The following is a 27,934-nucleotide window of genomic DNA, read 5'->3' as shown; positions in this document are numbered from 1 at the left end:
CTGCGATCGGGGTCCTTCCAAGTCCGGGGAGGCCGGGGCAGCCGGGGTCCGGCGACAGCAGGCGCGACGAGCGCTCGGGAGCCGGAGATGCAGTGTGTGCGCGCGTGTCTGTGCGCGCGTGTGCGTGTGCATGTGTGCGCGTGTGCGTGCGTGCGCGCCCGCTTCCCCTCACGCGCCAGTCCCGGCTCGCGCACGGCCCCGGGGTGACCCGCCGGGGCTGCGCGGCCACTTCCGGTCCGCCGGCTCCGGGCCCACCGGGTCGCGCGTCCGCGCCGCTGCGCCCAGCGGCTGCTTCCGGCGCGCCGCCCTTTGACCCGGAAGTGGCCCGGGAGGAAGCAGCTGGTGATGCTGGAACCAACATGGCGGCCTGGGCGCCCCTCGGGCCCTCGGGCTCCCGCCGCTGCCGGCCGGCCGCCGGCCTCCCGCTGCTCCCGCTGCTGGGGCTGCTGCAGCTCCTGGCCGAGCCCGGCCTGGGCCGCGTCCACCATCTGGTGCTGCAGGTGAGGCGGGCGGGCGGGTGGGCGGGCGGCGCCGGCGGGGGGCGGACCCCGGGCCCTCCCCCTCCCTCTCCCGACGGCGGTGTCCACTCTCGGCCCCGGCTGCTTGGAGGGGCCGGCGCGTCCTAGCCTCGCGCCCCCGGAAGGGAAGCCCCGCGTGCCCGCCTCGCCCGCCCCCCGGCCGTGCCCTGCCGGGAGGGACGTGACCCTCCTCCTTCCCGGGCTGGGGGGCTCCCCCTGCACCCCGCCCACGGCGCGGGAGGGCGGGGGGCGCGCACGGGCAGGGAAGCAGCCCGCCCCGTCCACCCCTCCCAGCGCCCGGCGTCTTTGGGAGCGTTTGCCCCGCGGCGGGATCGGAGAAAGTCGCCCGGACCGGAACGCGTGACTCCCCCCCCCCCACCCCGAGTCCCGGGATTTGGGGAGCAGCGTTCATAACTAAAGTAGCACTCCCCGATCGCAGTGCTCATGCCCCCATCCCGCCTGCCTCCGGCACCGAGTGGGGCGCCCACAGGTGCCAGGCATACAGCTCGCCCCAGGATGGTTCTTAGCCCCTAGAGGGGTCGCCGGGGAGACCCGGCTCGGTGGAGAGGCGCTTCGGCTTTGGCTTTGGCTTTGGCCTTGGCCAGTGCCCTGAGGCTCGTGAGGCCGAGGTGGGGACTGGACCGTCCCCGCCCAGGTGGTGGGGTGCTGAGAAACGCAGCTCCCCGGCTTCGGAAGTCTCCTTTTTGGGGGGCGTGTAGTGAGGCCACGTGACTTGCAGCTGGCTCGGGAAATACAAATCCGTGGTAAAGGCGCAGGGGTTCCCCCCCCCCCCCTTTGGGGCTGCCACTCCAGCTGCGTTTCTCGAGGGCGTGGCAGGTGTCTGTTGTCCTGAGCCACGTCTGGGCTAGAGTCCACTGGGACTCTTGTGGGTGTCTTCTCTCTGTCGTCGAAAGTGAATGTTAACTTTGTAACCTGTGTCATAAGCCCATAAGTCACTAAGTACTGACTTATCCCATTGCCAGTACTGTGATTGTTTTCTTTCCTCTAAACTAGGCAGGGCTGGAGGGATAGCACAGTGGGCAGGGCCTTGCCTTGCACACAACCGACCGGGGTTCAATCCCGGGTATCCCATATGGGCCCCCCCCCCCCCCCCCCCCCCCCCCCCCGCACCACTAGGAGTAATTCCTGAGTGCAGAGCCAGGAGGAACCCCTAATGTCGCCAGGTGTGACCTCAAAATCAAACCATAAAATAAACTAGCTAACTTCTTCCTAAATAAACTGAAAGGCCCTGGAGAGGCCCCGTGGGCACCAGCAGTGGGCGGTTTTGTTCTGCTTTGCTTTCTGGCTTGCCAGGGTCTGTGCTTGGGGCTTCTCAGCTCAGTACTACAGGATCAACTTGGGGCGCTGCTGGGAGTTAAACCTGGGGTGCTAGTATGCAAAGCATATCTAAAACTCCTCGTTGAAGGGCATTTCTCCTAAGTGTTCCAATACTCTGTAGACGTGTGATATGGAGGAAATTGAGTTTTTTCTGCACGATGGACCCTTGGTTTTCATTATTGCCTAGGGGCTGGCCTGGAGCCCTGGGTTCAGTTCCTGGCACTGTACACAACAGACACGGTTCCAGTAATCGTTCAGTGGGTTGGGTGCTTCTTGCATGTAACCGACCTGGGTTTGATCCCCAGCACCCCATAGGGTCCCCTGAGCCCTGCTGGGATGATCCCTGAGCTCTGCCAGATGTGGCCTGCACTGCCAGATGTCAAACAATTATTCATGGGACAGTGTCTGTCTTGCAGCTTTAACCGTTGGTAATATTGGAATGTTCCTTAGTGCTTTCCCCTTTGCTTCTGTTTTGGTATTGTTCCTGACTCTGCTTGGGGACTGCTCCTGGCTGTGCTGGGGGGGGCCCCCCCGCTGTGGTGCGGTGGGGGTTGGGGGGAGAGAAAGTGGCCTCCTGCAGGCAAAGCCCATTCTTGTTATAGTAACGGCTATTTTCCAGTGATTACTAACAGCAGAAACCAATTCCAAGCTAAAGATGGACCGAGCCACTCTCAGATGTTAGGGACGCTGCTTCCAACTCTGGGCTTGTGGGTGAGGGTGAGGGATAATTCTAGTTTCCGGGGGCACCAGGGATGGGAGACAGGGCAGCTGCGAGGAAAATGTCTCCATCAGCTTCAATTGGACGTTTCCGGGCCGAGTTGTGACTCCTACAGTTCCTCATAGACTCTAACTCAGACAGTCAGAACTCTGGACCAGCTACTTAAGGCTGGGTTGGGGGCTTTGGGGTACGGAGCTCGGGGGACCCCGGGCTTGTGGGCAAGTGGAGTATTGTTTCTTTTTTATTTTGGGGCCTCGCCCTGCGGTGTTCAGGGGTTACTCCTGGCTCTGTGCTCAGGAATCACTCCTGGTGGTGTTGAGGGACCATATGGGGTTCCAGGGATTGAACCCGTGTCGGCAAGACCAGTGCTTTCCCTGCTATACTATTGCTTCAGCCTTGTGAGACGGAGTTTAAAGCTTGCTGCACTTTTTTCTTTTTTTAGTGAAGCAAAATAGTTTTATTAAGAAACTTACTTAGAGTAGTATGAGGTGGAGGGGGGAGAGAGAGCGAAAGAGAGAGAGAGAGAGAGAGAAAGAGAGAGAGAGAGAGAGAGTGTATCACTAGGTGTGGCCCAACACACTCCCAGAAAAAGGAAATAAAGTGACATCTCAGTTGCCCTGTCCGCCCCCTTCTCGTTTCCGACTGCTGCGCAGGGGTGCTGGCTATCTGTTATGTGCCCATGCCAGGCGTGCACTGTTTAGAAAACGGGCTGCGGGAGGGGCAGGGCGGGGCCGCCCTGAGTCACACGTCACTCACTCCCTAGTGGGACCTGCTGATCAGGAGCTGTCCTGTGACATGTTCCGACAGGCCTGGGCAGTCCGAGACGGCTGTCCCGCTGGGTGCTTCCCCTTGGTGTGTGTGTGTGTGCGCGCGCGCGCGTGTGTGTGTGAGTGGCCAGGCAGAGGGCACAGTGGGCCTTCCCGGGTTCCATCCCTGGCACCCTGTGAGCAATCGCCGAGTCCCCCAGGAGCGATCCCTGAGCACAGAGCCAGAAGTCAGTCCTCAGCACCAATGGATATGGCAGCAAAACAAATTGCATGTGTGTTGCATGCACGTGTGTGTGTGTGTGTGTGTGTGTGTGTGTGTGTTTGGGCCCCTTCTTGTGGTCGCTCAAGGTCACTCGTGGGGGCATTTCGAGGCCCTGGGACTCTTTCTTCCCAAGCATGCCCTTAGCCCTTGTAGCTTCTCTTGGATTTTTTCCTTTTTAAAAAATTACTTTAAGAGCATCATTCTTGTTTTCCTCTTCGGCTTTTCGGTTTGGTTTGGATTCGGGTTGTGGGTGGTTGGTTTTTTTGGCCATACCCCACCCCGCGTTCCAGCCCTTAGAACAGCTCTTCCGCCCCTGTTTATTTTTTTAGCTCTTGTTTTAAGAGATCAGAGTATTCAACCATAGTACTAGCTACTGGTTTCTAAAGCACCCCTGAGAAGCTGGGCCCAGTATTTGGTGTCTTTGGTTCATCGATGCCCCATGGCAGACGGCAGAGGAAGCAGTTACCCTGCCTCATAAACTGGGATATGGTGCTGAAATTGTGGGGGCAGGGGTGGAGGTGGAACGGAGGAGGTAGTGGGGGTGCCCAGCTGAGTCGGCGCCTGGGGGCAGTGCTCTGCCCTCACACCCCGGCCACCGGCTTTTCTGGTGTTTGGCTTTTTGGGCCACACCTGACAGTGCTCAGGGGTTACTCCTGGCTCTGCACTTAGGAATCACTCCTGGCGGTACTTGGTGGGTGGAACCCGGGTTGGCTGCGTGTTTGGACGGCAGACACCCTCCCGCCTGTTCTACTGCTCCTGCCCTACCCCCTTCTTTCTTGCATTTCCTTCCTCCTTTCGTTCCTTCCTAACTGCCGCAGCGGTGCTCAGGCCTTACTCCTGGCTCTGTGCTCAGGGATCACGCCTGGCAGGGCTGGGGGGCCATAGGCAGCACCTCGAATCCAGCCTACGGCAGCTTAGAGCGAGGCCATGTCTTCTGCTGTTCTCTTGCTCTCCTGATGGACTTCCCTCTCACACCGTTCGAGGGTGGGACCAGCTCCCTCTGGGAGTTGCTGTCGCCCTGTGCTGGGTCAGGGAGGTCCCGCCTCCTGTGAGCCCAGCCCGTGCTGCCACTGCACCTCCCACCCGCCCTGGACACCCTCATTGCCAGCTCTGCAGGTTTTGTTTTCTGGGGGGGCCGCGGCCTGCAGTGCTCCAGGGCGGCTCCTGACGGCTCATGGGTAACTCCTGGTGGGGTTCGGGGGGGCCCTCTGCAGTGTCGGGGATCAGATCCAGGTCTGTGGTGTGCAGGCCAAGGCGAGTCCCTTCCCCGCATGCTGCCATGTGGCCGCCTCGCACGTTTCTGGGCCCCTTGCGGTTGTGTGGCTTGTCCTGTGTCCATAGGTGCTTCCTCGCTCGCTGCACCGGGGGCAGTGGCGCCCACGCTGTGGGCTCGGCTCGCTGGATTCAGAGCCAGCCGCCGTTTCCTCTCCTGTCTTCAAATGTGCCCCGGCCATGTGCATGGAGGGGGGAATAAGTCACTGGACAGCCCGACGCGTAACCCAGTTTGGAGTCCATGCTGAGAACTCGGACTTGCAGTGCTCCGACAGTGATCTAAGTGTGTGTGTTTGGGGTCCACACCCAGCAGCGCATGGAGGCTACTCCCGGCTCTGCCCAGGCCCTGTTCCTGGGGGGGCTTGTGGCACGTGGTACAGGGGTTTGCGCTGGGGGATGTGCCTTTGAGCTGTATCTCTCAGGTCCCTATTTCAAAAATATTCATAAATATTTGAGAATCAGGTCAGAGGGTTCAGCTGGGAGGGTACTTGCTTGGTGACTGGCATCCCATATGGGTCCCCCAGCCTGCCAGGATTGTTTTGTCTCTGCAGAGCCAGAGGTAACTCTTCAGTGCCGCCCAGTGTGGCCTCAAAACCAACAAGAAACCTTTGAATGCGGTGTCTCATCTGATAAAATAGCAACATAAAGAGGTTTTTGGTTTGTTTTGTGCCACGCCCAGCAACGCCCACGGGTTGCTCCCATTCTGCACTGAGTAGTCACTCCTGGCAGTGCTCGGGCAGCCATGTGGGATACCGGCCATCAAACCCGGGTTAGCTGTGTGCAAAGCAAATGCCCTACCCGCCGTACTATCACGCGGGCCTCCAGTAGCAATATAAAGGTGAGGAAATATTTGCCCCTGCAAATATTGCTCCCTCAAAGCAACAACAACAACAACACACCAAATAAAAGCCCGCCGACCTTGAAGAGACATCACGTGCGCTGCACGAGCAGGCCGACGCTGTGTTCCACAGCCTGGAGGTGCTGGGTGAAAGAGAACTGGCCCTCCCCAAGGGATCAAGCCCGCTGACACACCTCGGAGTCAGTCGGAGAGCCGTACTCGTGAGCTCCACCCAGCGAGCGGGACGCGGTGGGAAGGCCCTTGCCATACAGGCAGCTGGCCTGGGTTGGGTCCCCCGAACCCCGCCAGGAGTGAGCCCTGAGCCCTACCAGGTGTCGCCCGCAAACCAAAACACAGAAACCAAAGAAACAAAAATAGAATTACTGCAGATTTGAGGAGGAGCCAGACGCGAGTGTCTTTAGAAAAGTACCAAGCCCAGTACGGGCTGCAGGAAGGTCTGGGCATGCGTCTGCCGAAGGTAGTTCCATCCGGACAGGTGAGTCCAGTGTGGCTCACAGTCCTCAGGAAGGGAGGCGTTTCTGTTGTCCTCTTAAAAGTCATGGCAGCCAGCGGGGGCTGGGAGGCAGAGTGGGTGGCACTTGCCTGTGTGAAGCTTCCCTGGCTTTGATCCTGCCTGCTCCCTGCCCGTGGTCCTAAAAGCCCACAGGCGTCATCCCCTGAGCATCAGCAGATATGACCTCAAAACTTAGAAACCACAGCAGTAGGGCCCGAGCAGCAGTCCACGGGGGTCAAGCACTTGCCTTGCATGTAGCTTAACCTGGGTTAGGTCACCATCACCAGACACAATCCCCAGAGCACTGACCCCGGCATGAAGGGCCTCCTGGGCATCCGCGGTGCTCAGAGTCACTCCTGACAGTGCTCTGGGGACCATATGCTCTGGGACTGGCTGTGTGCAGGGCCGGCGCCTTCCCGCTGTGCTCTGTCTTCTAGTCCCGGGAGCGTTCATTTTGGAAATCCGGATCCCTTTATTCCACTGGCCTCGGCTGAGCGTGGAATCCCACCTTGGAGACAGTGTCAGGGTCTGATGGGCGTTTGCCTGTGTGGCAGTCTCAGCACACCTAAGAGCCCACCTCTCCCCGAGCACAGAGCCAGGAGTAAGCCCTAAGCACTACTGGGTATGCCTCCCCCCATCCCCCCAGACAAGCGAACAGACAAACAAAAAGAGCCTGGCTTCACCTTTTCACTTCTTGGGATTGCTTTGGCTCCCAGAAAATCCTTCACTTCTGCCCAAGTTTCCCAGTGCAGATGAGCCGCCGTGAAGAATTGGGCTGGGATCTAGGAAAGGCGCAGCAGGTATGCTGGGCCAGACAGACTGGGCAGCGCCCTCGACTGCAGGCCCGCTGCATGGCGGGAGAGGGGTGGAAGGCCGAAGTATCATTCTTCCTCCCCCCCCACGGGACCTGCCAGGTCTGCCCCAGGACCCTTTCACATGCTTCTGAGTGAATCTAATCTCTCGGCGTCTTCCTTCCAGCCGCTTGATGGGGCACCTGGGAATGTTTGGGGTGTGTTGGTTGATTTGGGCTGGGCCACATCTGGCGGGGCCCCTGTGCCGGGCCAGCGACCCTCAGGCTTCTGTCTCCCTGTCGCATCTCTTTAGGACGACGTGAGGCACAAGGTGCATCTGAACACCTTCGGCTTCTTCAAGGAGGGCAGCATGGTGGTCAACGTCAGCGGCATCAGGGTGAGCGACCCTGGAGCCATATCGAATTCTGAACAGGTAAGTGCCCACCCCCGGGCTGTTGCTCGGGATAGAGCTGCCCTGGGGGCCCCAAGCAGAGCCACCCGTAACAGCTTGAACAGCTTTAGCTGTCGGTGATTATTTTGTTTGACTGCAGCTTTATTCCAAGGATTAACACATAGCGATCAGGACTTTGGAAATCTGAGGGGAGGCCAGACTCAAGAGCCGCTGTGCTGGGCAGGAGGATGGCTGAGGGGTTCCGGCGCTGACCCCATGGGGTCCCCTGAGCATTGCTGGGTGGTGCCCGCAAGCCAAATAGACCCCACCGAGAACCTCTGTCCCGCGCTTTGTGCAATGGTGGCTGCGGGGTCCAGAGCCCCGTGGACATGTCCTCCTCTCCCTGCCTAGGTGGGGTTCAGCCTGGATCGCACGAAGAACGACGGCTTCTCCTCATACCTGGTGAGCAGCCCGCATTCCTGCCCTGACCTCGGGCCCGGCCCCTGGTCCCCGACCTCTGGCCTGCCCACCGTGCGCCTTCCTTTCCAGGACGAAGACATGAACTTCTGCGCCTTACAGAAGGCCGTGATCTCGGACACCCACCTGATCCTGAACTTCCCCAGAAGCGTGTAAGGACCGTATGGTGGCCACGGACGGGTGTGGGGCCAGCTGCAGGTACTGCCGGTGAGGCTGGGGCCGGAGTGTGGCTCCAGGGCCGGAGCACAGGCTCCGAGTGTGGGAGGCCATGGTCCACTCCCCACACCCTGTACTGTGAGCATCACCGGAAGTGACCGCCCCCCAAATTCCGAACATCCAGAAACCCATGATGGGAGCAAGGAGATCCGAGTTCATGGGGCATCTGGGTGAGTGTGGCAGAAGAGCAGCCACCACGGATCTCACGTGGCGATGCCCTGGATCCCGCACTGGGATGCCACGGATCCCGCACAGGGATACCACAGATCTCACATGGCAGTGTCTCAGATTCTGCATGATGGTGCCACAGATCCCACACAAGGGAGTATCATGGATCCCACACAGGGATCCCATAGGTCCTGCACAGTGGTGCCACAGATTCTACCTGATGATGCCACAGATTCCTCATAGCAATACCACACGGTGATGCCACACAGTGCTGCAACACAGCAATACCACGGATCACGCACTGCACCCTGCGGGAGTGTGGAAAGACTACAGAGGAAGGACCTCAGCAGGGGGCAGCCGCTGCCTTCCCGCCTCCCCCACCCCCAGTGGATTTTGCCCGGCAGAGGGGGAAGGACCGAGCCTTTCTGGGCCCAGAGCTTCCTGTCCCGGCAGGGCAGTGTAAAGGGGAGTGCGTGCCCTGTGGTGGATTGCGTGGCTGTCCCAGGCCTCGGGGTCTGAGGCACTAGCACTGCCCATGCAGTGGGAGCTGGAGGCCGCTGCAGCCTGAGCTCGAGACCCCGCCTTGGCCCGCGCCCTGCCCTGCCACCCTCCCTTGCCGTCACCAGCTCTGCCCCGCACACACGGAGGTCACTGTGCAGGACTCGCTGCTCAGCACTGTGGCACCTGCCACCCTCTGAGCCCCTGACCCTTCTAGGGACACCCAGTGATGGTCTGGTCTTAGGGGGGATCTAGGGTGACTTAGACCCCCAGTGGAGCTTGTCCTGCCACTGCCACGGGTCCCAGCTCCCCTCCGTTCTTTCTCCCGTTGGCCTGTGCGGACAGTGCCTGTGGCGAGTGGGCTGAGATGGGCCTGGACAGCGCGGCCAGTGATTGCAGTGACCATCGCCCACCTGATGTCCATACTCTGGCCCGGGCACTGCCCCTGGGGCAGCTGCGCCTCTCGGCCTCAGGGCGTCCCGGTGTCGGCGTCCCAAGGGGCTTGGGTGGCCACTGCGGGAGTGTGGAGGCCCCTCAGAGAGGCGATGAGCAGAGTGGGCCGTCGGAAGGGGAAGTGGTGGACGCGGGCCCCAGCAGGCCGGTGGCCTCATTTCCCTTTCCTTGGACATGTTAAGGCCCCTGAGGGCTGTAGGGGGGAGTATGTCCTGTTGTGTGGCGACCATGTTCCTTCACGTGAGATCTCGGGGTATCTCCCGGCCCCTCCCACCTGGGTCTCAGCATTTGGGGACCACAGAGTCTCCCTGCGGCCAGCAACGACCCCCTCAAGATGCTGGTGCAGGTAGGTCCCTGAGTGCCCCTGAGAACTTCTCTCCTCCCTTCTGGTTTATACATAGAGTGCAAGTGGAATCCCCGCCAGGAGCTGGGACTCTCTTACCCAGGATCGTCGTGAGCAAAGACCCGAGGGTGCTGGGCCAGGGCCAGGGGCCTGTCGCGGGCAATCAGACCGATGGAATGCCAGGTAAACTGAGGCAGCACTGTTGGGCTATCTTGCACCGCCAGGTCAGAACAAAACATAGAGGCTGGAGCCATAGGATGGTGTGGGGGTGGAGGGGTGCTTGCCTTGCATACGGCTGACCCAGGGTTGATCCCCGCCATCTGATAGGGTCCCCCGAGCCCTGCCAGGAGTGAGCCCTGAGCACAGAGCCAGGGGTGAGCCCTGAGCACAGTCAGGAATCAATCCTGAGCACAGAGCCGGGGTGACCCCTGAGCACAGAGCCGGGGTGACCCCTGAGCACAGAGCCAGGGGTGAGCCCTGAGCACAGAGCCAGGGGTGAGCCCTGAGCACTCAGCCAGGGGTAAGCCCTGAGCACTCAGCCAGGGGTATAGCCCAAGACCAGAGTGGGAGAGCAAACCAACCAGCCATGATCTCTGCGTTATTTGATGGCGAGGTTGTGTAGATGCTCCAACTCTTCCTTCCTCTGAAGACAAGTGCGGGCGCGTGGAGACGCCGGGCCGAGAACACGTTTCTCTTGTTCCCGCGTTCCACTGTCAGACTCGCACTGACTTCTGTGCTGCTCTGAGCTTGCTGGTGTAGTCGGGGATGCTGGATTCAGGGTTGTGCTCGGGGCTCTCTGGGCGCTCTTGCTGACTAGAGATGCTCCTTGCCCGTCACACACCCCAGGAAAGCTCTGGGGTCGCCACCCACCTTCCCTGGGGAGATCTTTCTGCACATCGAGGCTGTCAGAAGTGCGGCTGTCTCCGGCTTCTTTGTTCCCTGGGTCGTTTTTGTGTCTAAAACTTTCCTTCTGACAGAGTCCCAGCACTGGACTGTCTGGGTCAGAGTGACCCCTTGAGGATATGGATACATCTTTTCGATTCTGTACTAAACCAGTTTTTTTAATTTGTCCTTCCCTTGAAAATATATACAAAATATCCATAACGCCCCAGGTATGGTCAGTACTATTACTATGAACCAGATAGCAGTGATACTTTTTTTTTTTTTTTGCTTCTTGGGTCACACCTGGCAACACTCAGGAGTTACTCCTGGCTTTTCACTCAGGAATCACTCCTGGAGGTGCTCCGGGGACCATATGGGATGCTGGGAATCGAACCTGGGTCAACCGCGTGCAAGGCAAACGCCCTACCCGCTGTGCTATTGCCCCAGCCCCAGTGATACATACTTAAAAAAGACGTGTGTGTGTGCTTGTAAATTTTTTTTTGTTTTTTGGGTCACACCCAATGATGTTCAGGGGTCCCTCCTGGCTCTCTCTCAGGAATGACTCCTGGCAGTGCTTGGGGGACCCTACGGGATGCCGGGGATTGAACCCGGGTCAGCCACATGCAAGGCAAACGCCCTACCGCACTGTACTACTGTCGCTCCAGCCCCGGAAACTGTCTTTTTCTCTTTAAAAGGTATAAGGATTGGGGAAACTATAGTAGGTTTGCCTTGCACGGGGCCAGCCCAGGCTTGACGTCTGGCATCCCGTATGGTCCATGCTCATCCCATATGAGCACCAGCAGGAGTGATCCCTGAATGCAGAGCCAGGAGAGACCCCGGAGCATCACCAGGTGTGCCCCCCCCAAAAAAAATAGGAAGGCGAAGAGGGAAAAATAAAATAAAGCATAAAAAATGAAGCGGGAGACTCACCCTTCCCCCAGACAGACACACACTGAAGTGAGAGACGGAAAGTGGTTTTCGGAAAGTGGTTTCCGTTCACGCTTCCTCCCCAGCTGGCCCGCCAGCCCCTCCTCTTGCACTAAGCCCTTGGGCTGGGCTGAGGGCTCCCCCTAGGGGTGATTCACTAGTAGGTCTCTTGGATGTAGTTTTCTTTTCATCTATTTTTCCCTGTCAAAGTTAACGAGGCAGAAGTGTAAAAAGCCCAGAAATGCATTTCTGGCATGGTGTCGAGTTCTTTTGTTGCTTGCTCGAGCCTTACCTGGCCGTGCTCAGGGGGCTGTACGTAGTATTGGGGATTTGAACCCACTTGGCCACATGCAAGCTAGCTCCTTACCTGCTGTGATATCTCTGCAACCCAGTGTAGGGAGCTCTGTGTGTGTGTGTGTTGGGGGTCAGGGGGTGGGACAGGCATACCTGCTGGGCTCAGAGTCTGCTCTGGGTTCTGTGCTCAGGGGTCACTCCTGGTGCTTGGAGAATCATGAGCGGTAGAGATGGGCGGTTCCCTGCAGGCAGAGCTCACAGCACTGTCCCCTGGCCCTGGGATCTGCCACTCAGCACCGGCTGGTGGTCACCTGTCCCGGGAGCCTCAGCTCACACTAACTGGCCCGCAGGCAGGATAGTCATTTCCTTACTGTTGCTCTCTGTTCTCTGGGCCACACGGGTTGATGCCCAGGGCTACACCCGCTTCTCTGCTGGGGGCTGAGTAGATCATGGCGCCCGATTCCGAACCAGGCCTCCTGGGTGGTGCTCAGGACTCGGGACCATATGGGGCGCCCAGGACTGAACCTGGGTTCGCCACATCCAAGGCAAATGCCCTTCCCACTGTACTACCGCTCCAGCCCTGGGCCCCTCTTTACCTTTTGATTCTGACACTTGTTCCCTTCCTGCAGGACAGCTTTGCTCTCGTCCCCAACCTCCTTCCCCCGCCCCCACTCCCCCCGCGCAGACTGTCCGTGTCAGCCCAGGTGCCCCCGTGTGCCGTGGCACCACCCCGGGCAGTTTTAGCCACCTTGCCGTGGGAAGACAAGTCCGCTATCTGCTAATATTCGCTGCTGGTTTCCCAGCTGTGTCGGTGTCACGTGCCTGCCTGAGAGGGCCAGAGAGTGGGGAGGGCACGTGGCCGGCCCGGGTTCTAATTTCTAGCACCACCAGGAGTGAGCCTGATGGGTGTGTTCCTTCCCCCCCTCCCACAAACAAGCAAGCAAAGACCTCGGATAGTACGGCCCGTCCCACCGCACGGCGTGTCTGATCCCAGGGGGCGCACGTCCCTGAGGCTACTGACAAGCCACGTGTGTCTGGTCTCGAGCATGACGTGACGCACTCCCGATCCGTGCTCTGCAGCTGCCTGTGGGTTTGTGGGTCGGGTGACCCCAGGGTGACTCAGCTTTTTTGGGTGGTGACTCGGCCCTGGACAAGCTGCCGCTCGTGACAGGACATTGCAGTGCAGTGGCGGCCGACATTGCATAGTAACTCCCGTCATGTGTCTCTGCTTCTAGACAGCGAAGAGTCGAAAGGAAGCACAGAAGACACGAAGGTAAGGGCCGGCCACCTCGAGGCTCTGCTTCCTGGCCACGTGCGTCTGCCACTGAATGTGTGTGTGCGTCTGTCCGCAACCCCCACGCATGTCTACCCTCGTGTGGTGGCTCCGGCGCCCACTGGGGCGTGGGGACCGCAGCATCGACATGGAGACGATTGCAAAGGGGTGCTGAGGTGCTGAGCAGTAACACGGCGGGGAGGGCCCGGGCCTGGTATGCGGCTGACCGGGTTCCATCCCCGGCATCCCGGAGCCTGCCAGCAGTGAGCCCTGAGCTCTGCCGGGTGGGGCCCAAAAACTAACCGAAAAGGAAAGGCTGGCAGGTTTCCTTTTCCCAGAACTGCTGAGGATTGGTTGGGGTTTCAGATTTAAGAATACGGGGCTTGGGGCTAGAGATAGTACAGAGATAGTACAGCCACGCAGCCCGGCTTCCATCCCCAGCGTCCCAGATATTCCACTGAGCCCACCAGGAGGGATTCCTGAGTGCGGAGCCGGAAGTAACCCCTGAGCATCTCTGGGTGTGACCCCCCCAGAACAAAGAACGTGGGGTTTGGGGCAGGGAGGATATTAGTTTCCGGCGTGGCCCCTGACACAGGTGCTTCTGTCTTTCCAGGCAGTGGAGAGGAACGAGCTTCCTGTCTTCAGCAATAACGGGGCGCTGTCATTCCAGGTGTGTCTCCAGGAGCAGATGGGCTCCCGCCGTGCCGGAGGGTCTGGAGTGGGCCTGTGGAGGGCGGTTTGTCGGGCCCCTTGAGGACAGCAGCTGTCGCCACCACAGGCCTGCTGGGATGGGCTGCCCGTGCCCCACCAGCAGATCAGGAGATTCTGAAGTAGATGGAGGGGCAGGAGCCAGGGGTCTGGAGCTGAGTCTGAGCACTGAGCCCGGAGTAGCCCGCGGGCCAAGAGTGACACTGCAGTTGTGACCCTGATTCAGTCCCATTGAGAGAACTCGGAGCGCTGGCCAGGGTTGCACAGAGCCAAGAGTAGCCTCTGAGCACTGCTGGGCGTGTCCCCCCGCCCCTCCCCCAACACACACACCAGACTGAGAAAAAAAGCAAGAAACGAAGACCTGGATTTGGTTGGGGTTTTCTCTGAGGGGAGTGGGCACACCTGGCAGTGCCCAGGGTACCCTATGGGGTGCGGGGTTAAAGGTGGGTCGGCTGCATGCAAGGCCGTACTCCCCGCTGCGCCATGGCTCCAGCCCCTCCCTTGACCGCCACCCCTCACCCCCTTGACGCCTCTCAGAGACGCAGGAGCAGGATCTCCCTGGGCGAAGCGTCAGTGGTCATTTTGATCATGCCGTCCGTCTCACTATTGTTAGTTACGATTTATTTCTGCAGAGAGTCACCGGTGGTGCTCGGGGATGGCACCGGGACGGCCACGTCCCGACTAGTGCCCTGCCACCGCCCCGCTCTCTGGCGCTACCTTCACGTGCACGCAGTCCCGGTGGTACTGAGACTGTTGGCTGTGTCCTCAGCACCATCCCTTCCTGGGCAGCTGCCCACTGCCCACCCGGCGGTCTCTGCAAACAGGCCAGAGCTCATCCCCCACAGACCGCCTGCTGGCTGCTTCCTCCTGGCCCAGATGTCCCCTGCTCCACGGGGCTTCCTTCCCGCCCTCGCTCTCCGGCTCGGCCCCGAGACTTGGTCCCCTGTGCCCGCACTTTTGTTGGACGGGCAGGCTCTGATCTGTTGGATTTCTCGTGCGTGAGCGTCCCCAGTGAGGGAAGGATGCCAGGCGTGTGCCAGGGACTGATGGGACACCGTCACAGGTGTTGCCCCGCAGTTCCAGCCGCACGACTGGTACCGTCTGCTCTGTCAGTGGGCATTGCTTTTATTATTATTATTGTTGATTTTAGGCCACTTCTGACAGGGCTCAAGGGATAGTATGTGGTGCCAGAGGTCGACCCTGGGTCAGCTGTGTGCAGGGCAAGTGCGTCTGTATGTACCAGCTCTCTGGCTGCTTTACCTGTTTCAGTGAAAGTATCAAAGTTACTCTGGCTGGCCTTCAGGGATACAATGTTTCAGCACCTGGCCCTTCATGTGTCTCCTTCCCTCCAGGGGTCAGGCAGTCTTTTTTTGGGGGGGAGGGTTGTGGCCACACCCAGTGTGCTCTGGGCTCAGGAATCATTCCTGGCATGCTCAGGGGATCCTTTGGGGTTCCAGAGGTCAAACCTGGGTTTGCCGGGTGCACGGCAAACACTTTTCCCACAGTACCATGGCCCCAATCCATTTGAATTTTGTGTTTCCATCTTGTCCAGATTTCCTTTCCTGCCTGCCTTCTTCATTGTGTCCATGCAGTAGGGAACTGCAGTCCTGTTGAGTACAAATAGGATCAAACATCTTTGTAACCACCCTGGCTGTGACCCAGAAACCCAGGCGGCGCTCGTGCCTCCCCAACCTGCACAGGAGCCGCCCCTGAGGCGTGTCGGTGTGTCGGCAGGTCGTTCCCACACCGCTCAGTGGAGGTGACCCTTCCGGACTGGAGCGTCACCCAAGCAGTTTCCTTTTTACTGCCCATGTAGAACTTTTCTAGAATTGATCGGAGGCCAGAGTCTGGAATCTGATCCACGTATGTTATAAACTCTGTGTGTGTGTGTGTGTGTGTGTGTGTGCGCGCGCGTGCGCGCATTTCACTTTGTGTTGAACTTCATCTGAGGCCTGGAGACGGGAATCTAGCACAGTGGTCGCAGGCGTCCTCATAGGCACCTTTTAGCGGCTGGCGCAGCCTTAGCCTGGGCATCGGGAAGGAGCAGAGCCTGTTCCTGGGGGCCCTGAGCTGGACGTGGCCTCAGAGCCTGCAGCCCCCCCCCCCCCCCAGCCACTCCCCCAGGGCCTCAGTCTCTTCAGTAGCCCATGAGCTGCCTTTCGTTTTCGGGAGCAAATAGGAGTCGCCGTCAGGACTAGGTTCCGTTCTGGTCTGAACAGAGCCTCCAGATGGGGGGCCGTGGGCAGTAGGCCCATCAGCTACAGGGTCTGTACATGCGAGGGGCCTGTCAGCTGCAGTGTGTACACATGGTGGGGCTGTCAGCTGTGGGGTCTGTATTTGCGGGGGGGGGGGGGTGCCATCAGCTGCAGTGTGTACATGCGAGGGGCCTGTCAGCTGCAGTGTGTACACAGGGTCTTGTCAGCTTCTGTGTGTACGGGGGGCGGGGGGGGGCGCGGCGGGGGCCATGGGCAGCAGGCCTTGCAATGCTCAGTGTAGAATGTGGGATGGGGGTATAATGGTGTCGTGGCTGAATCTGCTCTTCCACTCGCTGGAAAATACTCAGATATTGGGGAATCCTAGAATATTAGACCATCTGCCAAGAGCCTCTTGCCCGGAGCAGTAGTACAGCAGGGAAGGCGTTTGCGTGGCACGCGACCAACGGGGGTTGTTCCCCAGCACCTCTTAGGGCCTCCTAAGCCCGCCAGCAGTGACCCTGGAGCTGACAGCGAGGAGTCAGCCCCGAAACAAACAAAACCAGCCAAAGCGAAGGACCCACTCTGGGCGGATTTGTTCTGTAGTCTGGTGTTGCTCCGACCTGGTTTCTTCCAGAGATTTCAAAATTGAGCAGCGGGTCTGAGGGTCTTTGAATTTTGTCCTTTTTCACTTTCAGTTTTATTTCAATGTCACCAACGATGACCAGGAAGGCCTCTACAGTCTTTATTTTCATAACTGCATCAGGAAGGTGCAGCCGGTTGGTGGCAGGAAGTTCTCGTTCAGTCTGGATGTGAGTACCAGGCAGGGACCGCTTGTGGGCCAGGGGTGGCCGCCTGGTGCGCTCTGCCGGGCCCGTGTCCAGGACAGAAGGCAAGGAAGGGGGCTAGGTCCCTTCCCTGCCCGCAGCCAGTCCCCAGGGAAGGGCCCGGGACCCAGACTTGGAAGGAACATGGAATTTCATATCGGTTTCAGATTAACATCAGAGAGAAAAATCCCGACAGCTTCCTGTCCGCTGGAGAAATCCCTCTCCCGAAATTATACATCTCCATGGCCCTTTTCTTCTTCCTGTCCGGGACCGTCTGGATTCACATCCTCCGCAAACGACGGTAAACCCTTGCTCCCGAGCTCTGGAGCCCAGAGCTCTGGAAGGGTGTCCCCTTCCGCCCCTTCCCGGGAGCGTGGGGGTCTGGGCACTCGCTCTCCGGCTCTGTCGAGGGCATCGTGTAGCAACACGGGCCCGTCCACTTCTGTGCTTGCTTTTGGAAGCAAGTATCTCTCTCCAGCCCCAGCGAGCACTGGGGGTGGGGGGTAGGGGGCACTGCCTTAGGCTCCCCTGGCAGCTTTTCGGTCCTGGTCTTGCCACTCGAGGGCGTCACAGCCCACTGTGGAGCTGGGGTGAGGCCACACCTGCAGCACCCTACTTGTTGCTGGAGCAGGTGGGCTTACTGGGTTTGGGCAGCAAGTAAACCACCACCAGCTCCCACTTCCCCTCGTGCCCTGGGGCCCAGACCGTGACCTCCCGGACTCCTCCCACTGGCGACGTGCTCTGAGTGATGTGCTCTGAGTGCAAAGCGTCGTTACCCTGTCGCTCCTGCCAGCCACCGGGGAACAAGCTGCTGCTTTCCTGGTGGAGGTGCCAGGTACTCCCTGGCATGGTCCCCCGGGCACCCCCAGGCGTCAGCCCCGGCACAGGACCCTGCACCCTGCCAGGTGTGGCCCCAAAAGTCAAAAGAGAAGAAAAGCAGATTCCCAAGATGGGACATTAAAGGATTTCCTTTTCTTCTTTTTTCTTTTTTCCTTTTGCTTTTTGGCTTACACACAGCACTGCTCAGGAGTTATTCCTGGCTTTGCACTCAGAAATCACTCCTGGGGGTGCTCGGGGGACCATATGGGATGCTGGGGATCGAACCCGGGTCGGCCACATGCCAGGCAAACATCCTACCTGCTGTACTATCACTCCAGCCCCAGAATTTTCTTTTCTGTCTGTGTTATTATTTGGGGTTTGCAGCTGGCAGTGCTCAGGGCCTGTTCTGGCTCTGGGACCAGACCCGTGCAGTGCTTGGAAGGAAACTGCCTCTGACGAGCACAACCTGGCGCCCCGAGCCAGCGAGCCGTCTCCCCAGCCTCCGTGTCAGTGCAGAGAGATTGGGCCAGGCCGGCAGTGCGTAGGGCTCTGCACTCAGGAGTCACTCCCGGTGGGGCCCAGGGTCCAGGTGGGGGCTGGGGATCGAACCTGGGTCGGCTGGAAGCAACAAGCCCCCTCCCCATTTGGCTTTGCCTTAATTGAAAGGCGAGAAGCGGGTGGCAGAGGCTTTGCTTGAGTGACTCTGCGGAGTTTCTGTGTTTTGGGGGATGGGCTGAAAGGTCTGGGGGTGGGGTGGGTCATTCCAGTGCTGAGGATGCCCCTCCTGCTCCCCCCCGGCCCTCTCTGACTGGCCCCTGCCTGCTCTGGACCCGGCCTGGGCCCTTCCCTGCTGGTCTCCGTGTTTTCTCCTGCCAGGCCTCGAGCCTCATTCCTGTCATCAGTGCCCACGAGGCCCCTCACCCGGGATGGAGCCGGGACTCCTGCCCATGCTACCTGTGTGTGTGTGGCGGGTGCTGGCCCTGCCTCCCACCCTGACCCAGCTCTCTGCTTCCATAGGAACGAGGTGTTTAAGATTCACTGGTTGATGGCGGCCCTGCCTTTCACCAAGTCTCTCTCCTTGGTGTTCCACGCGGTACGTAGCGGTGTCGGTCCCCGAGGGGACGAGTGGGGCGAGAAGGGCGGCTGCGTCCTCGTCTCCCCCGACACACACATAGACCTGAGCTTTTCTAGGACCCTTTCAAGTCTTTGGATTCTTTCTCTCTTTTCTATTTTGTTTTGGTTTTTGATTTTGGGTCACACCTGGCAATGCTCAGGGCTTACTCCTGGCTCTGCACCCAGGAATCACTCCTGGCGGTGCTCGGGGCCCTATGGGTTGCTGGGAATCGAACCTGGGTCGGCCGCGTGCAAGGCAAACGCCCTCTCTGCTGACCCGTCTCCCCAGCCCCTTCCTCGCATTCTTGCCCTTACTGAGCTTAGGGCACCGCCTGCGCAATTGTTCCCTCGACCTTTCTCCCGCATGTCCCCGGGAGCCAGTGTTCCCGTCCGAGGTGAGGTTCGCTGAGAATTTCTCTCGTTTGAGGAAAATTTCTCTGACGGTTGCTGCCCTGCAGCAAGGCTATGGCTTGTGGTGCAGGCCCAGCTGCTCTGCGGTGGGCTCTGGTCCCCGATGAGTCAAGGGGGGCTGTAAGTCCCCTTTTGTCAACCCGGGGCTAGCGGAGACATCAGACGGCGCCTCTGTGTCAGCTGGGGCCACGCGGCAGAAACTTCCCCTTCCTGCCTGCCTCCCTCAGAGGTGCCAAGGTGCCTGTGACAGTTTTTCCAAGGAGCGTTGCGGAGGCCGGTCCATGTGTCTGGTCCATCCAGCAGGTCACGATGCTCCCTCGCTTGGCCTCTGAGTGGGGCCCCGCCCAGTGGGAGTGTGGTGTTGGGGGCAGTCAGGGTAACCTCGGCCTACCAGGGGCAGTTCCCAGCCTTCTCCCCACACCCCAGTCCCTGTGGGGCGGGGTGGGGGGGCTTCCCAAGCTCCCTGACGTTTGTGGGTGCCTGCGGGGCTTCCCGAGAGTGGACAGTGCGGGGCAGTGGGCCGCCTCATGCTAGCCCCTCCACAGGGCTGCTCTGGGCCTCTCCTTGGCCTGCTTTTGGTTTTAGAGTTTTAGGGCCTCCCTTGGCACAGCTGGGGCTCTGCTCAGGCGTCGTCCTGGCCGGGCTCAGCTGGCCCCGCCCGCCCACTGACCAGCCGCTGTTTGCTCACAGATCGACTACCACTACATCTCCTGCCAGGGCTTCCCCATCGAGGGCTGGGCCGTGGTCTACTACATCACTCACCTGTGAGTACCTGGGCAGAAGGCCCCAGGCTGTGGGGGGACAGGGTGGGGGCGGTTTGCGCAGGCGGGAGACAGCCGGGCTCTGTGTCTCCTCCAGCCTCAAGGGGGCGCTGCTCTTCATCACCATCGCGCTCATCGGCACGGGCTGGGCCTTCATCAAGCACATCCTCTCTGACAAGGACAAGAAGATCTTCATGATCGTCATCCCGCTGCAGGTGAGGGCACAGGGGCTTTACAGAACAGGCCCTGGCACAGGGCGGGAGAGCATCTCTGCTGCCCACGTTGGCCCCGGGACGGGCAGGCTGCTGTGTCCAGGCCCTCTGGGGACCCGTTGAGGGGAGTCACCCCACACCCGTCCTGGTGAGGAAGCAGATTTTCTCTGCGCGCAGTTAGGGGTGAGGGGTCTGCATGACTGAGGCTGGGGCGGGCTGGACCCTGGGAGCCTCTGGCTGGGCTTTGCACAGTGACATGGTGCCCCGCTCCAGGGAGGGGGAACCCAGGTTGGGAGAACGCGGGGAATCCTGGGGTGGCCCGGGAGTGTGGAGGCGGCCCGGGCCCTGGGCAATGCCAGGAGCCCATCTGTGTCCTTGGCTTAGTGCATCCCGCGGCTGTGCTGGGGTGGTGGGTGCTCGCTGGGCCTCTGCTGCTGGCCACACTGAGGACACAGTTCCCGGCTGTCCGCGGAGCCTGAGGCCTCGGTGTCTGCTAAGCCCCAGCCTGAGGTCCCCCCAAAATGCGTACCTCAGGACCTCCCAGCCAGCCCCTCTCCTCCCGCCCTTCCTGGGGGTCGAACTTGGGAGAGGGACTTGGGGTCTCAGCTGTCTGGCGGGCTGGACTGGCGACCACCGTGAGGCCATCCTGGGCCCATCTCCTGGTTGGGGCTGGCTGGACTCTCTCTCACCTCGCGGCCCGACTGATGTCTGGAGGTGGCTGGGAGGTTCCTGTGGGCCTGCATGGCCGCATCGAGGAACCAGAGCCCACTGTGACCGTGTTGTTTGCTCTGCTGCTGTTTCATCTGGCTTGGGGCCATCCTGGGCCGTGCTCTGGGGCTGCCCCTGGTTCAGTGCTCGGGGATCAGCCCTGGGACCAGGGTCAGCCCTGTGAGCATCTTGGTTTCTCTGGCCTAAAACTGCTAGTCAGTGGGAGAGTAGAAAGTTCTGGAAGAGTAGATGGGCCTGGAAGTAGAGCTATGTCCCCCATGCTCCCCTTGATTTCCTGTGCTCCCCACTCAGGACTCTTCTGTGCTCCCCCTCTGGGCTCCCCCATGCTCCCCCCGGGCTCCCCGTGCTCCCGCTCTGGACTCACCCGTGCTCCCCGCCACTGTGTGCGCAGGTGCTGGCCAACGTGGCCTACATCATCATCGAGTCCACGGAGGAGGGCACAACAGAGTACGGGCTGTGGAAGGACTCCCTTTTCCTGGTGGACCTGCTGTGCTGTGGGGCCATCCTCTTCCCCGTGGTGTGGTAAGTGCTCCCGGATCCCTCTGGCGAGACGGCAGCCCGGGGACCGGAAGCCGGGGAGCGGGAGGATCCCCCAGGGGCCTTTTCCGGCCGAGTCCGTGGGCACAGGAGGAAGTATATGACCCCTCTCGCTCGCCAGCGCCCCCCCCCCCCCCGGGGCCCTGGGCTCTGGGAAGGGCCCCGTGGGTCTGTGTCCCCATGACACTGTCCCGTGCCCCGGGACCTGGGGGCTATCCGGCCCCTCCCTCTGCCACTGATGGGACTCAGTGCCGCCTCTGGCCCCTGGCAGGGAGCACTGCAGCCGCAGGGATGGCTGTGGAGCAAGCGTCTCCCTCTGTCGCCTGCAGCCTGTCATGGCGCGGCTAAGCTTCGTTTTCTCTAATTGTGTTTCAGGTCAATCAGACACTTACAGGAAGCCTCAGCCACAGACGGGAAAGGCAAGTCCCCTCTTCGGAACAGGGGGGTAGAGTTGGCTGGAGTTGATTCGGCACAGGAGGGGGATGTGGGGGCTGGCTGTGGTGAGGCGATGCCTGTCGGTTCCGGTCATGCCTCAGCCTCCTAAGGTGACCCTCATACCCATGAGGGTCACCTTAGGAGGCTGAGGCTGGAGGGCAGACCTGGAAAGTAGGGTCGTGTGCAGGGAGCAGAGCTGGGAAAGTGGGGCCATGTGCCGAGCTGGAGAGTGGGGCCGTGTGTAGAGCTGGAGAGTGGGGCCGTGTGCAGGGAGCAGAGCTGGGAGAGTGGGGCCGTGTGCAGAGCTGGAGAGTGGGGCTGTGTGTATACTGCTTTCCAGCTGACTAACACACGTCCAAAATAGCCATGGCCTGGCTCGTCAGAACCCAGTTTGCAAAGCGCTGGGCCAGCCTTTCCCAGGGGCTGCAGTGTGACCTGTACACCCTCAGCCCTGTGCTGCCCGGGGGTCCTTCAGCGGAGACTGGGGCGTGGCGGGTTCCTTCAGAGCGTTGGTGCATCTCGGGGGATTGCAGGCATGGTGGGTTCTGACCTCCCGTGAGACCAGCGCCTGGGAGAAACGGTTCCCTCCCTCCCGGTGCCCTTGTGGTGCCCCTCGCAGCGCCTGGGCCGGGCCACCGGGTTCCTCCTCCCTCAGATCCCCCATCCCCTGGAACTGCCCCCTGAGACCCTCTTCTCTGGCTGACCCCGCGCCAGGGCTGTGCTCATAGCTCGGTGCCACAGCTGCTACCTGGGGCAGGACCGGAGGGGTCCGGCGGTGGGTGTGGCGGCGGAGGCTGAGGGGGCTGGCCTGGGGGCTGCTCTCTGTGTCCCCCACTGGCAGTGGCTGGGCCCCTCTGCTCCCTTCTCTCTGCTCTCTGCGCTCACGTCCGGGGGACCAGCCGCGACCTGGGGTTGTACCCGGGGAGCCGGGGGCCCCGTTGGGGTCCCCCTTAACTCCCTGCGTGGCGAGGACAGACCCCCGTGCAGCTGCGTGCTCCTGTGTGTCCGTCCACCAGGTGGCGGCAGCGGCCCTTCTGCAGCGAGGGAGCCGGTGGCAGGAAGTGGGCCTGGCCCCTGGTCTGTGTCATCAGGGAGGAGGCGGGTGTCCTGTCCATCGGCCACCGAGCTGGCCCACACACGCACGTTTCTCTGGGTGCTTGGGCCAGGGGTCGTGCTGAGGTCGAGTGAGGGAGCTCTTGGGAGCAGTGTCCTGGCCTGCAGCTTGGGGTAGTGGGAGACCCCCCGACACACATACACACACACAGGGGCCCTGGGCCAGGCGCAGACACCCCAGGGCTGATTTCTGCACAGCCTTCCCTGTTCCATGGCTGAGCCGCGGCTTCAGGGTCCCAGGCAGAGGCGTGAGCACCCACAGCTGGGGTCGGGCTCGCTGGACTCCTCCCACCTGGTGCCAATGGCCCAGTGTCCATGTCCTGCCGCCCCAGCAGCACCCTGCACTCGTGGCCCTGGGAACCGGCAAGTACAGCCCGGCGGTCCTCGGTGGACGGTGAGCACTGCTTGCCAGGGGACCGGCCAGGGCTCGCCATGGCTACCAGGAGGGGCTGGAGGCGTTCTCTGCCTCTCCCCCGTTCCTGACCCGCGTGGCCGCTGCCCCCGCCCCACCGCAGGTGCCCGGGGCCCCAAGCCTGGCCACCCATGCTCCCGTCACCTCCTCTCTGCACCACGCACTTGATCCCCTCTTCCCGGCGGCACCCCTGTCCCGGGGGGTCCTGTCCCGGGTGTGCACACACATGGTCGTGCTCGAGGCCAGGGAGAAGGCTGTGTCCTGCCGGTCAGTGAGCCTCAGCTGTCAGACCCATTGAGCGCGGGTGCCGGGTGCCGGGTTGGGCGTCTCTGACTCAGGGTTGGGGCACCATCAGGCCTGGATGCGGGAAGGGTTTCCCGGAGTCCTGCTCATCCTGGCGCAAGGGGCAACGCCTGGAGCATCTTTGAGGAGGCCCAGGACCTCCCCGGGGGGTCTGTGGGCCCTGACCCGGCCGTCCTGCCCTTGCCTCGAAGACAGCAGCGTGGTGGCAGGACCCTCCCCCCGCACACACACACAGCGCAGAGGGGCGAGGCACCGCAGGCCTCGTGCCAGCCACGGGCACTGCCACGGGCATGCCGGGACACTGCCAGCTGCCACGAGACGCTGACAAACAGCTCGAGGCTGCTTCCAAAATCCACCCGCCACAACGCACATCATTTCCTGCCGCCCACGAGACTTCCGTTTCCAGGGCCGCTGCGGGGTGGGGGAAGGGGGTAGATAGGCAGAGCCCGCACAGCCGTGCCCTGCGCCTGCACACCCCTCCATGCTCGCTCGCCCGTGAGCTGCGGGAGCACCGGGCCGGGTGGGCGCAGCCCCTTGCTACCGGCTCTCCTCCCCGTGGGGGTCACGCTGTTGCCGTGGGGGTTGCGCTCAGAGAAGGAAAGTACACTTGCACTTCCGGGCCCAGCCTGCCGCATTCCTTGTGGGAATGGACTCCAAAGGCGTTTCTGTGTCGAGGGTCAGGCGTCTGCTGTCCAGGGGCGCCCAGGCTGGATTCAGGGCAGCCCTGCCAGTGTCACGGGCGATTCAAGTGTGGGGGGCGCCCTTCCTGATCCTGGTGCCCGGGACCCTCGGCCCTGCCTGGCAAGCGCTGTGAGCCCCGAGTGGGCAGCGCCCTGCTGGGGTCCAGCCTCTGTGGAGCCTCTGTTCCCACAGTGCCCTGGTCCCTCTGATGGCTGGGGGGTGGGGGTGGCTTCAATTCCCGCAGAGGTGCTCCGGGTAGGTCGCCCACCCACCTGTGGGCAGCTCAGCTGATCAGCCTCTCCCCTGCCCCTTCTCCCCAGCTGCCATCAACCTCGCTAAGCTGAAGCTCTTCCGGCATTACTATGTCCTGGTGAGTGGGAACAGGCCGGAACCTGCCAGTGCCGGGCCGGGGGGGGGGGGAGGGTGGAGGGCGTGCAGGAGCCCCGTGGCCGCTCAGCCCGGCTGCTGGGTGGGGCAGGGAGGGCCAAGCTTGCCGTGGGTGCCTGGGGAACCAGCCCAGACTGGTTGGGTATTGGTGGGGGGGGGACACACCTGGGGGTGATCAGGGATCCGCCCAGGTGGGCCATGTTCAAGGCAGGCCCCTTCCCTGCTGCACTGTCTCCAGCTCCAGGCTGTTTGAAGTGCAGAAATCATGAAATAGACAAACCCAGCTGACCTGCCCCTCCCAGCTGTCCTCCCCGGCCCTCCTGTCCCCGTATCCCCCCAGAAGTGTCCCCTCCAGCACTCCTTCCTCTCCCTTCTCTGGATTCCTCCCTGGCCTCTCCCCCACCCTGCTGTCCCTGTGACTTAGAGGGGGGGTCACAGCTGGATCAGTGTGTGTTCTGGCACCAGAGGCTGGCCTTGCCGTCAGCTGTTAGAAGGTTCTGGAATCTTCATGGTCTCTGGGCTTTGCAGGGAGGCCGCAGGCAGGTCGAGGGGCCAGGAGGGGCCACGGTGCCCTTGGCTGGGGTGGGTGGGGTGGGCATCGCTGGTCTGTGCTGCCAGAGGGACGCAGCAGCCGGGCCGGAAGCTCCTGGCCCGCTTCCGCCCGCACCCACGGCACTCCCCGGGGGTGCTCCTGGCCTGGGGCTTCCCGCGAGGGGAGGTCGGATGGCTGCTGTGGGGAGCGGGGCTGGACGCCCGGGTCCACGCTGACCACTGCTGTGCCGCCCTGCAGATCGTGTGCTACATCTACTTCACCAGGATCATCGCCTTCCTCCTCAAGCTGGCTGTGCCCTTCCAGTGGAAGTGGCTCTACCAGGTCAGCTGCCGGGCGCCCCAGGGCGAGAGAGGCCGCGGGCCAGGCAGGCTGGACACTGACCCTGGGGCCTCGGTTAGGGTGCCAGCCCCGCGCGAGCCGCTTCCCAGGGGCTCCCCGGCGCCCGGGGAAGAGGTGGACATGGGGGTGCCTGAGCCCCTCGGAGGCCGGTTCAGGGGCCCACACCGAGGCTCTGGCACAGTGGGGACAGCGCCGCAGGGTGTCGGGATGCGGACCCCCACGCTAGCTCAGCCCCCTCCTGGGGGTCTCGTTGGCAGCTTCTGGACGAGACGGCCACGCTGGTGTTCTTCGTCCTAACGGGGTACAAGTTCCGGCCCGCTTCCGATAACCCCTACCTCCAGCTTTCTCAGGAAGACGACGACCTGGAGATGGACTCAGTGTAAGGGACCCTCCCCTCTGCTGCCTGCTTGCCGCCAGTGCCCGGCAGGGCTGGCCAGGGGCATCGGCTTGAGGAGCAGGTGCTGCCTGCTGCCCCCGCCCCCTCCCCCCGGACAGTAACTGCAGACACGCCTGCTGGACCTTGCCCCGGGCGGCCCTGGTCACTGCCTCATCCCTCCCGGCGCCCCCATCATGCCCGGCCCACGCCCAGGCTCCGTGGTTGCCCTTGGAGAGGCCAGAGAGATGCATGGGTACCAGGGGCCGACCCGGTTCCATTCCCATCTCAGCCCCAGCGTCGCGGGCACAGCCAGTTGCCACTCCCCACACCAAACCAGCCACCTCCCAGGGGACGTCTGTGAGGACACGTGTCCACGGCACGGGGGCCATTCACTGAAGCACAGAGCGGTCCAGGGGGCTTTGCCGGCTCGCACGGTAGCAGGGGTGAGGCCCGGCCCCGGCTCCCCTGCCCGCGGTGCTGAGCTGCTGTCTCCTGCAGGGTGACGACGTCGGGGGTGATGGAGAGCGTGAAGAAGGTGCGGAAGGTGACGAACGGGGCCCTGGAGCCTCAGGGAGACTGGGAGGGCTCGGCGTGAGCCCGCTGGACTCACCCACCAGTGTTCCCGCCTGCCCGCCCGCCCGCCAGCCCCGAACCCTGCCACGGACCTTTGAAGAGACCCAGGCTGGACTCCGGCAGGGTGCGGGCGCAGGCGGATAAAAGGAAGGCTTTGTCTTTAATTTATATTTCTTTGTACTTTCCTTGGGGGCTCTGGAGGCTGCAGCTGTGGCCCGGCCCCCTGCCTGGAGCGGAGAGTGGGGGGCGAGGGCAGCTGGCGCGAGGCTGGGGAGAGAGGACGCGGACGCGGGGCTGCCACAAAGGAGCCTGGGGTCTCTCAGCAAGGAAATCAGCCCCTGCGCCGGCCCCGAGCCCAGAGCTGCCAGGGGACTTGATGGGTCCCCCCTGCTGGGCACCCCGCCCCCCCCCCCGCCAACGCTGTTTGGGGGGCCGGGGCAGACGTTTGCACACAGGCCGGGCACACCCCGAGACACAGCCCAGACGGAGGCTCTGGGCCCGTCCCTGCGAGGGAGCTGCGCCCACCTCCCGTGTGGTGCAGACCGCTTGGCCGCAGTGGTTCTCCAGGTTTTCGGGGTGCGTGGCTGGGGGTGGCCTGCTGCCGGGTGTGTGAGAATCCGCTGACTGGCAGTGCGGGTCCTGGGGGAGGCCAGGACAGGCCAGTCGGAAGGGGTCCCCGGTGTCTGCCGAGCTTTGGAAGTGCTCTGGTTTCGGCTGCCTTGGGGCTGTGCCCGGGAACCCCCCCCTCCAATCCCACCACCCCCAGCATTGCAGACACATCCTGTCCTGTGGCCTGCAGGGACGCTGCTGGCTGTGGGGGTCTGGGCCTGTCCCCAGCCAGGCTGGAGCCCCAACCCCAGGGCTCTCCCGGCCCTTCTGGCTCCTCCCACCGCTGAGTGGCCAGAGCAGGGTTCAGACTCACTCCCACCCCACTCCTTGTCCCTCGCCCCCCATCCCCCCACCCCTTCCCTTCCCCCACTCAGCCCATGTGGGTGCCCTGGGTCCCTGTGTGGCCTGCCCGCATTGGGGAGCGGGGGCACTGGGTCGGGTCCTGTGTGTGTGTGCCACACATGGCGACCTACCCCCTGTGGGCAACAGTGGGCCAAGGACTGCCAGCTGCCAGCCGGGGCGCGCAGGGGTCTGTTTGTCTGTAATAAACTGTGTATTTTGCCAGAAAATCAAGAACAGTCTGTGCGGTCTTCATCCGGCGCTGATCCTGGGCGGGGCCCCGTCCCGTGGACGGTGGCAGGGCCAGGGCTGGAGGCTGGTGTCCAGGCCGGGCACCGTCGCCTGGGCCCGCTGCTCCTCTGGGCTCCCCACGCAGGGCTGCCCCCACCTCCCTCCCCTGCTCCCTTGCCCCTCCTCATCCTCTCTCCCCCTCCTCCCTTCTCTTCCCTCCCCGCCTCCCTCCTCCCATGCCCCCATCCATCCTCACCACCCCTCCTCCCCCTTCACTCTCCTGGCAGCCAGTCGAATCCCCCCTTGATACTTAAGCATCTGCTGCTTCCCTGAC

At 61.9% G+C, this 27,934-nt stretch overlaps 1 protein-coding gene across 1 annotated transcript; it reads left to right on the top strand.

The window, feature by feature from the left end:
• The first annotated feature begins 239 nt into the window (after positions 1-239).
• Positions 240-27,587, top strand: GPR107 (G protein-coupled receptor 107). Its single transcript, XM_056108886.1, has 18 exons — positions 240-500; positions 7,332-7,451; positions 7,821-7,871; positions 7,959-8,038; positions 9,623-9,747; positions 12,903-12,940; positions 13,554-13,610; positions 16,539-16,652; positions 16,835-16,968; positions 18,504-18,579; positions 19,701-19,774; positions 19,869-19,986; positions 21,104-21,234; positions 21,625-21,668; positions 24,514-24,563; positions 25,371-25,454; positions 25,730-25,851; positions 26,347-27,587. Exons 1-18 carry the CDS (start codon positions 360-362, stop codon positions 26,441-26,443), a joined length of 1,656 nt encoding a protein of 551 aa, XP_055964861.1. The 5' UTR covers positions 240-359; the 3' UTR covers positions 26,444-27,587.
• The last annotated feature ends 347 nt before the right edge of the window (positions 27,588-27,934 follow it).

This window comes from Sorex fumeus, unplaced genomic scaffold, assembly GCF_029834395.1.
Source record: "Sorex fumeus unplaced genomic scaffold, SorFum_2.1 ptg000233l, whole genome shotgun sequence".
Classification (NCBI taxonomy): domain Eukaryota; kingdom Metazoa; phylum Chordata; class Mammalia; order Eulipotyphla; family Soricidae; genus Sorex; species Sorex fumeus.
This window is presented reverse-complemented; position numbering and strand designations above follow the sequence as displayed.

Bases quoted from the DNA above. Each gene is read 5' to 3' on its own strand.
- GPR107 (XM_056108886.1), top strand. From the start codon at position 360: ATGGCGGCCTGGGCGCCCCTCGGGCCCTCGGGCTCCCGCCGCTGCCGG. The intron at 7,452-7,820 runs GTAAGTGCCCAC...CTCCCTGCCTAG, and splicing joins CCATATCGAATTCTGAACAG to GTGGGGTTCAGCCTGGATCG. The intron at 9,748-12,902 runs GTAAACTGAGGC...CTCTGCTTCTAG, and splicing joins TCAGACCGATGGAATGCCAG to ACAGCGAAGAGTCGAAAGGA.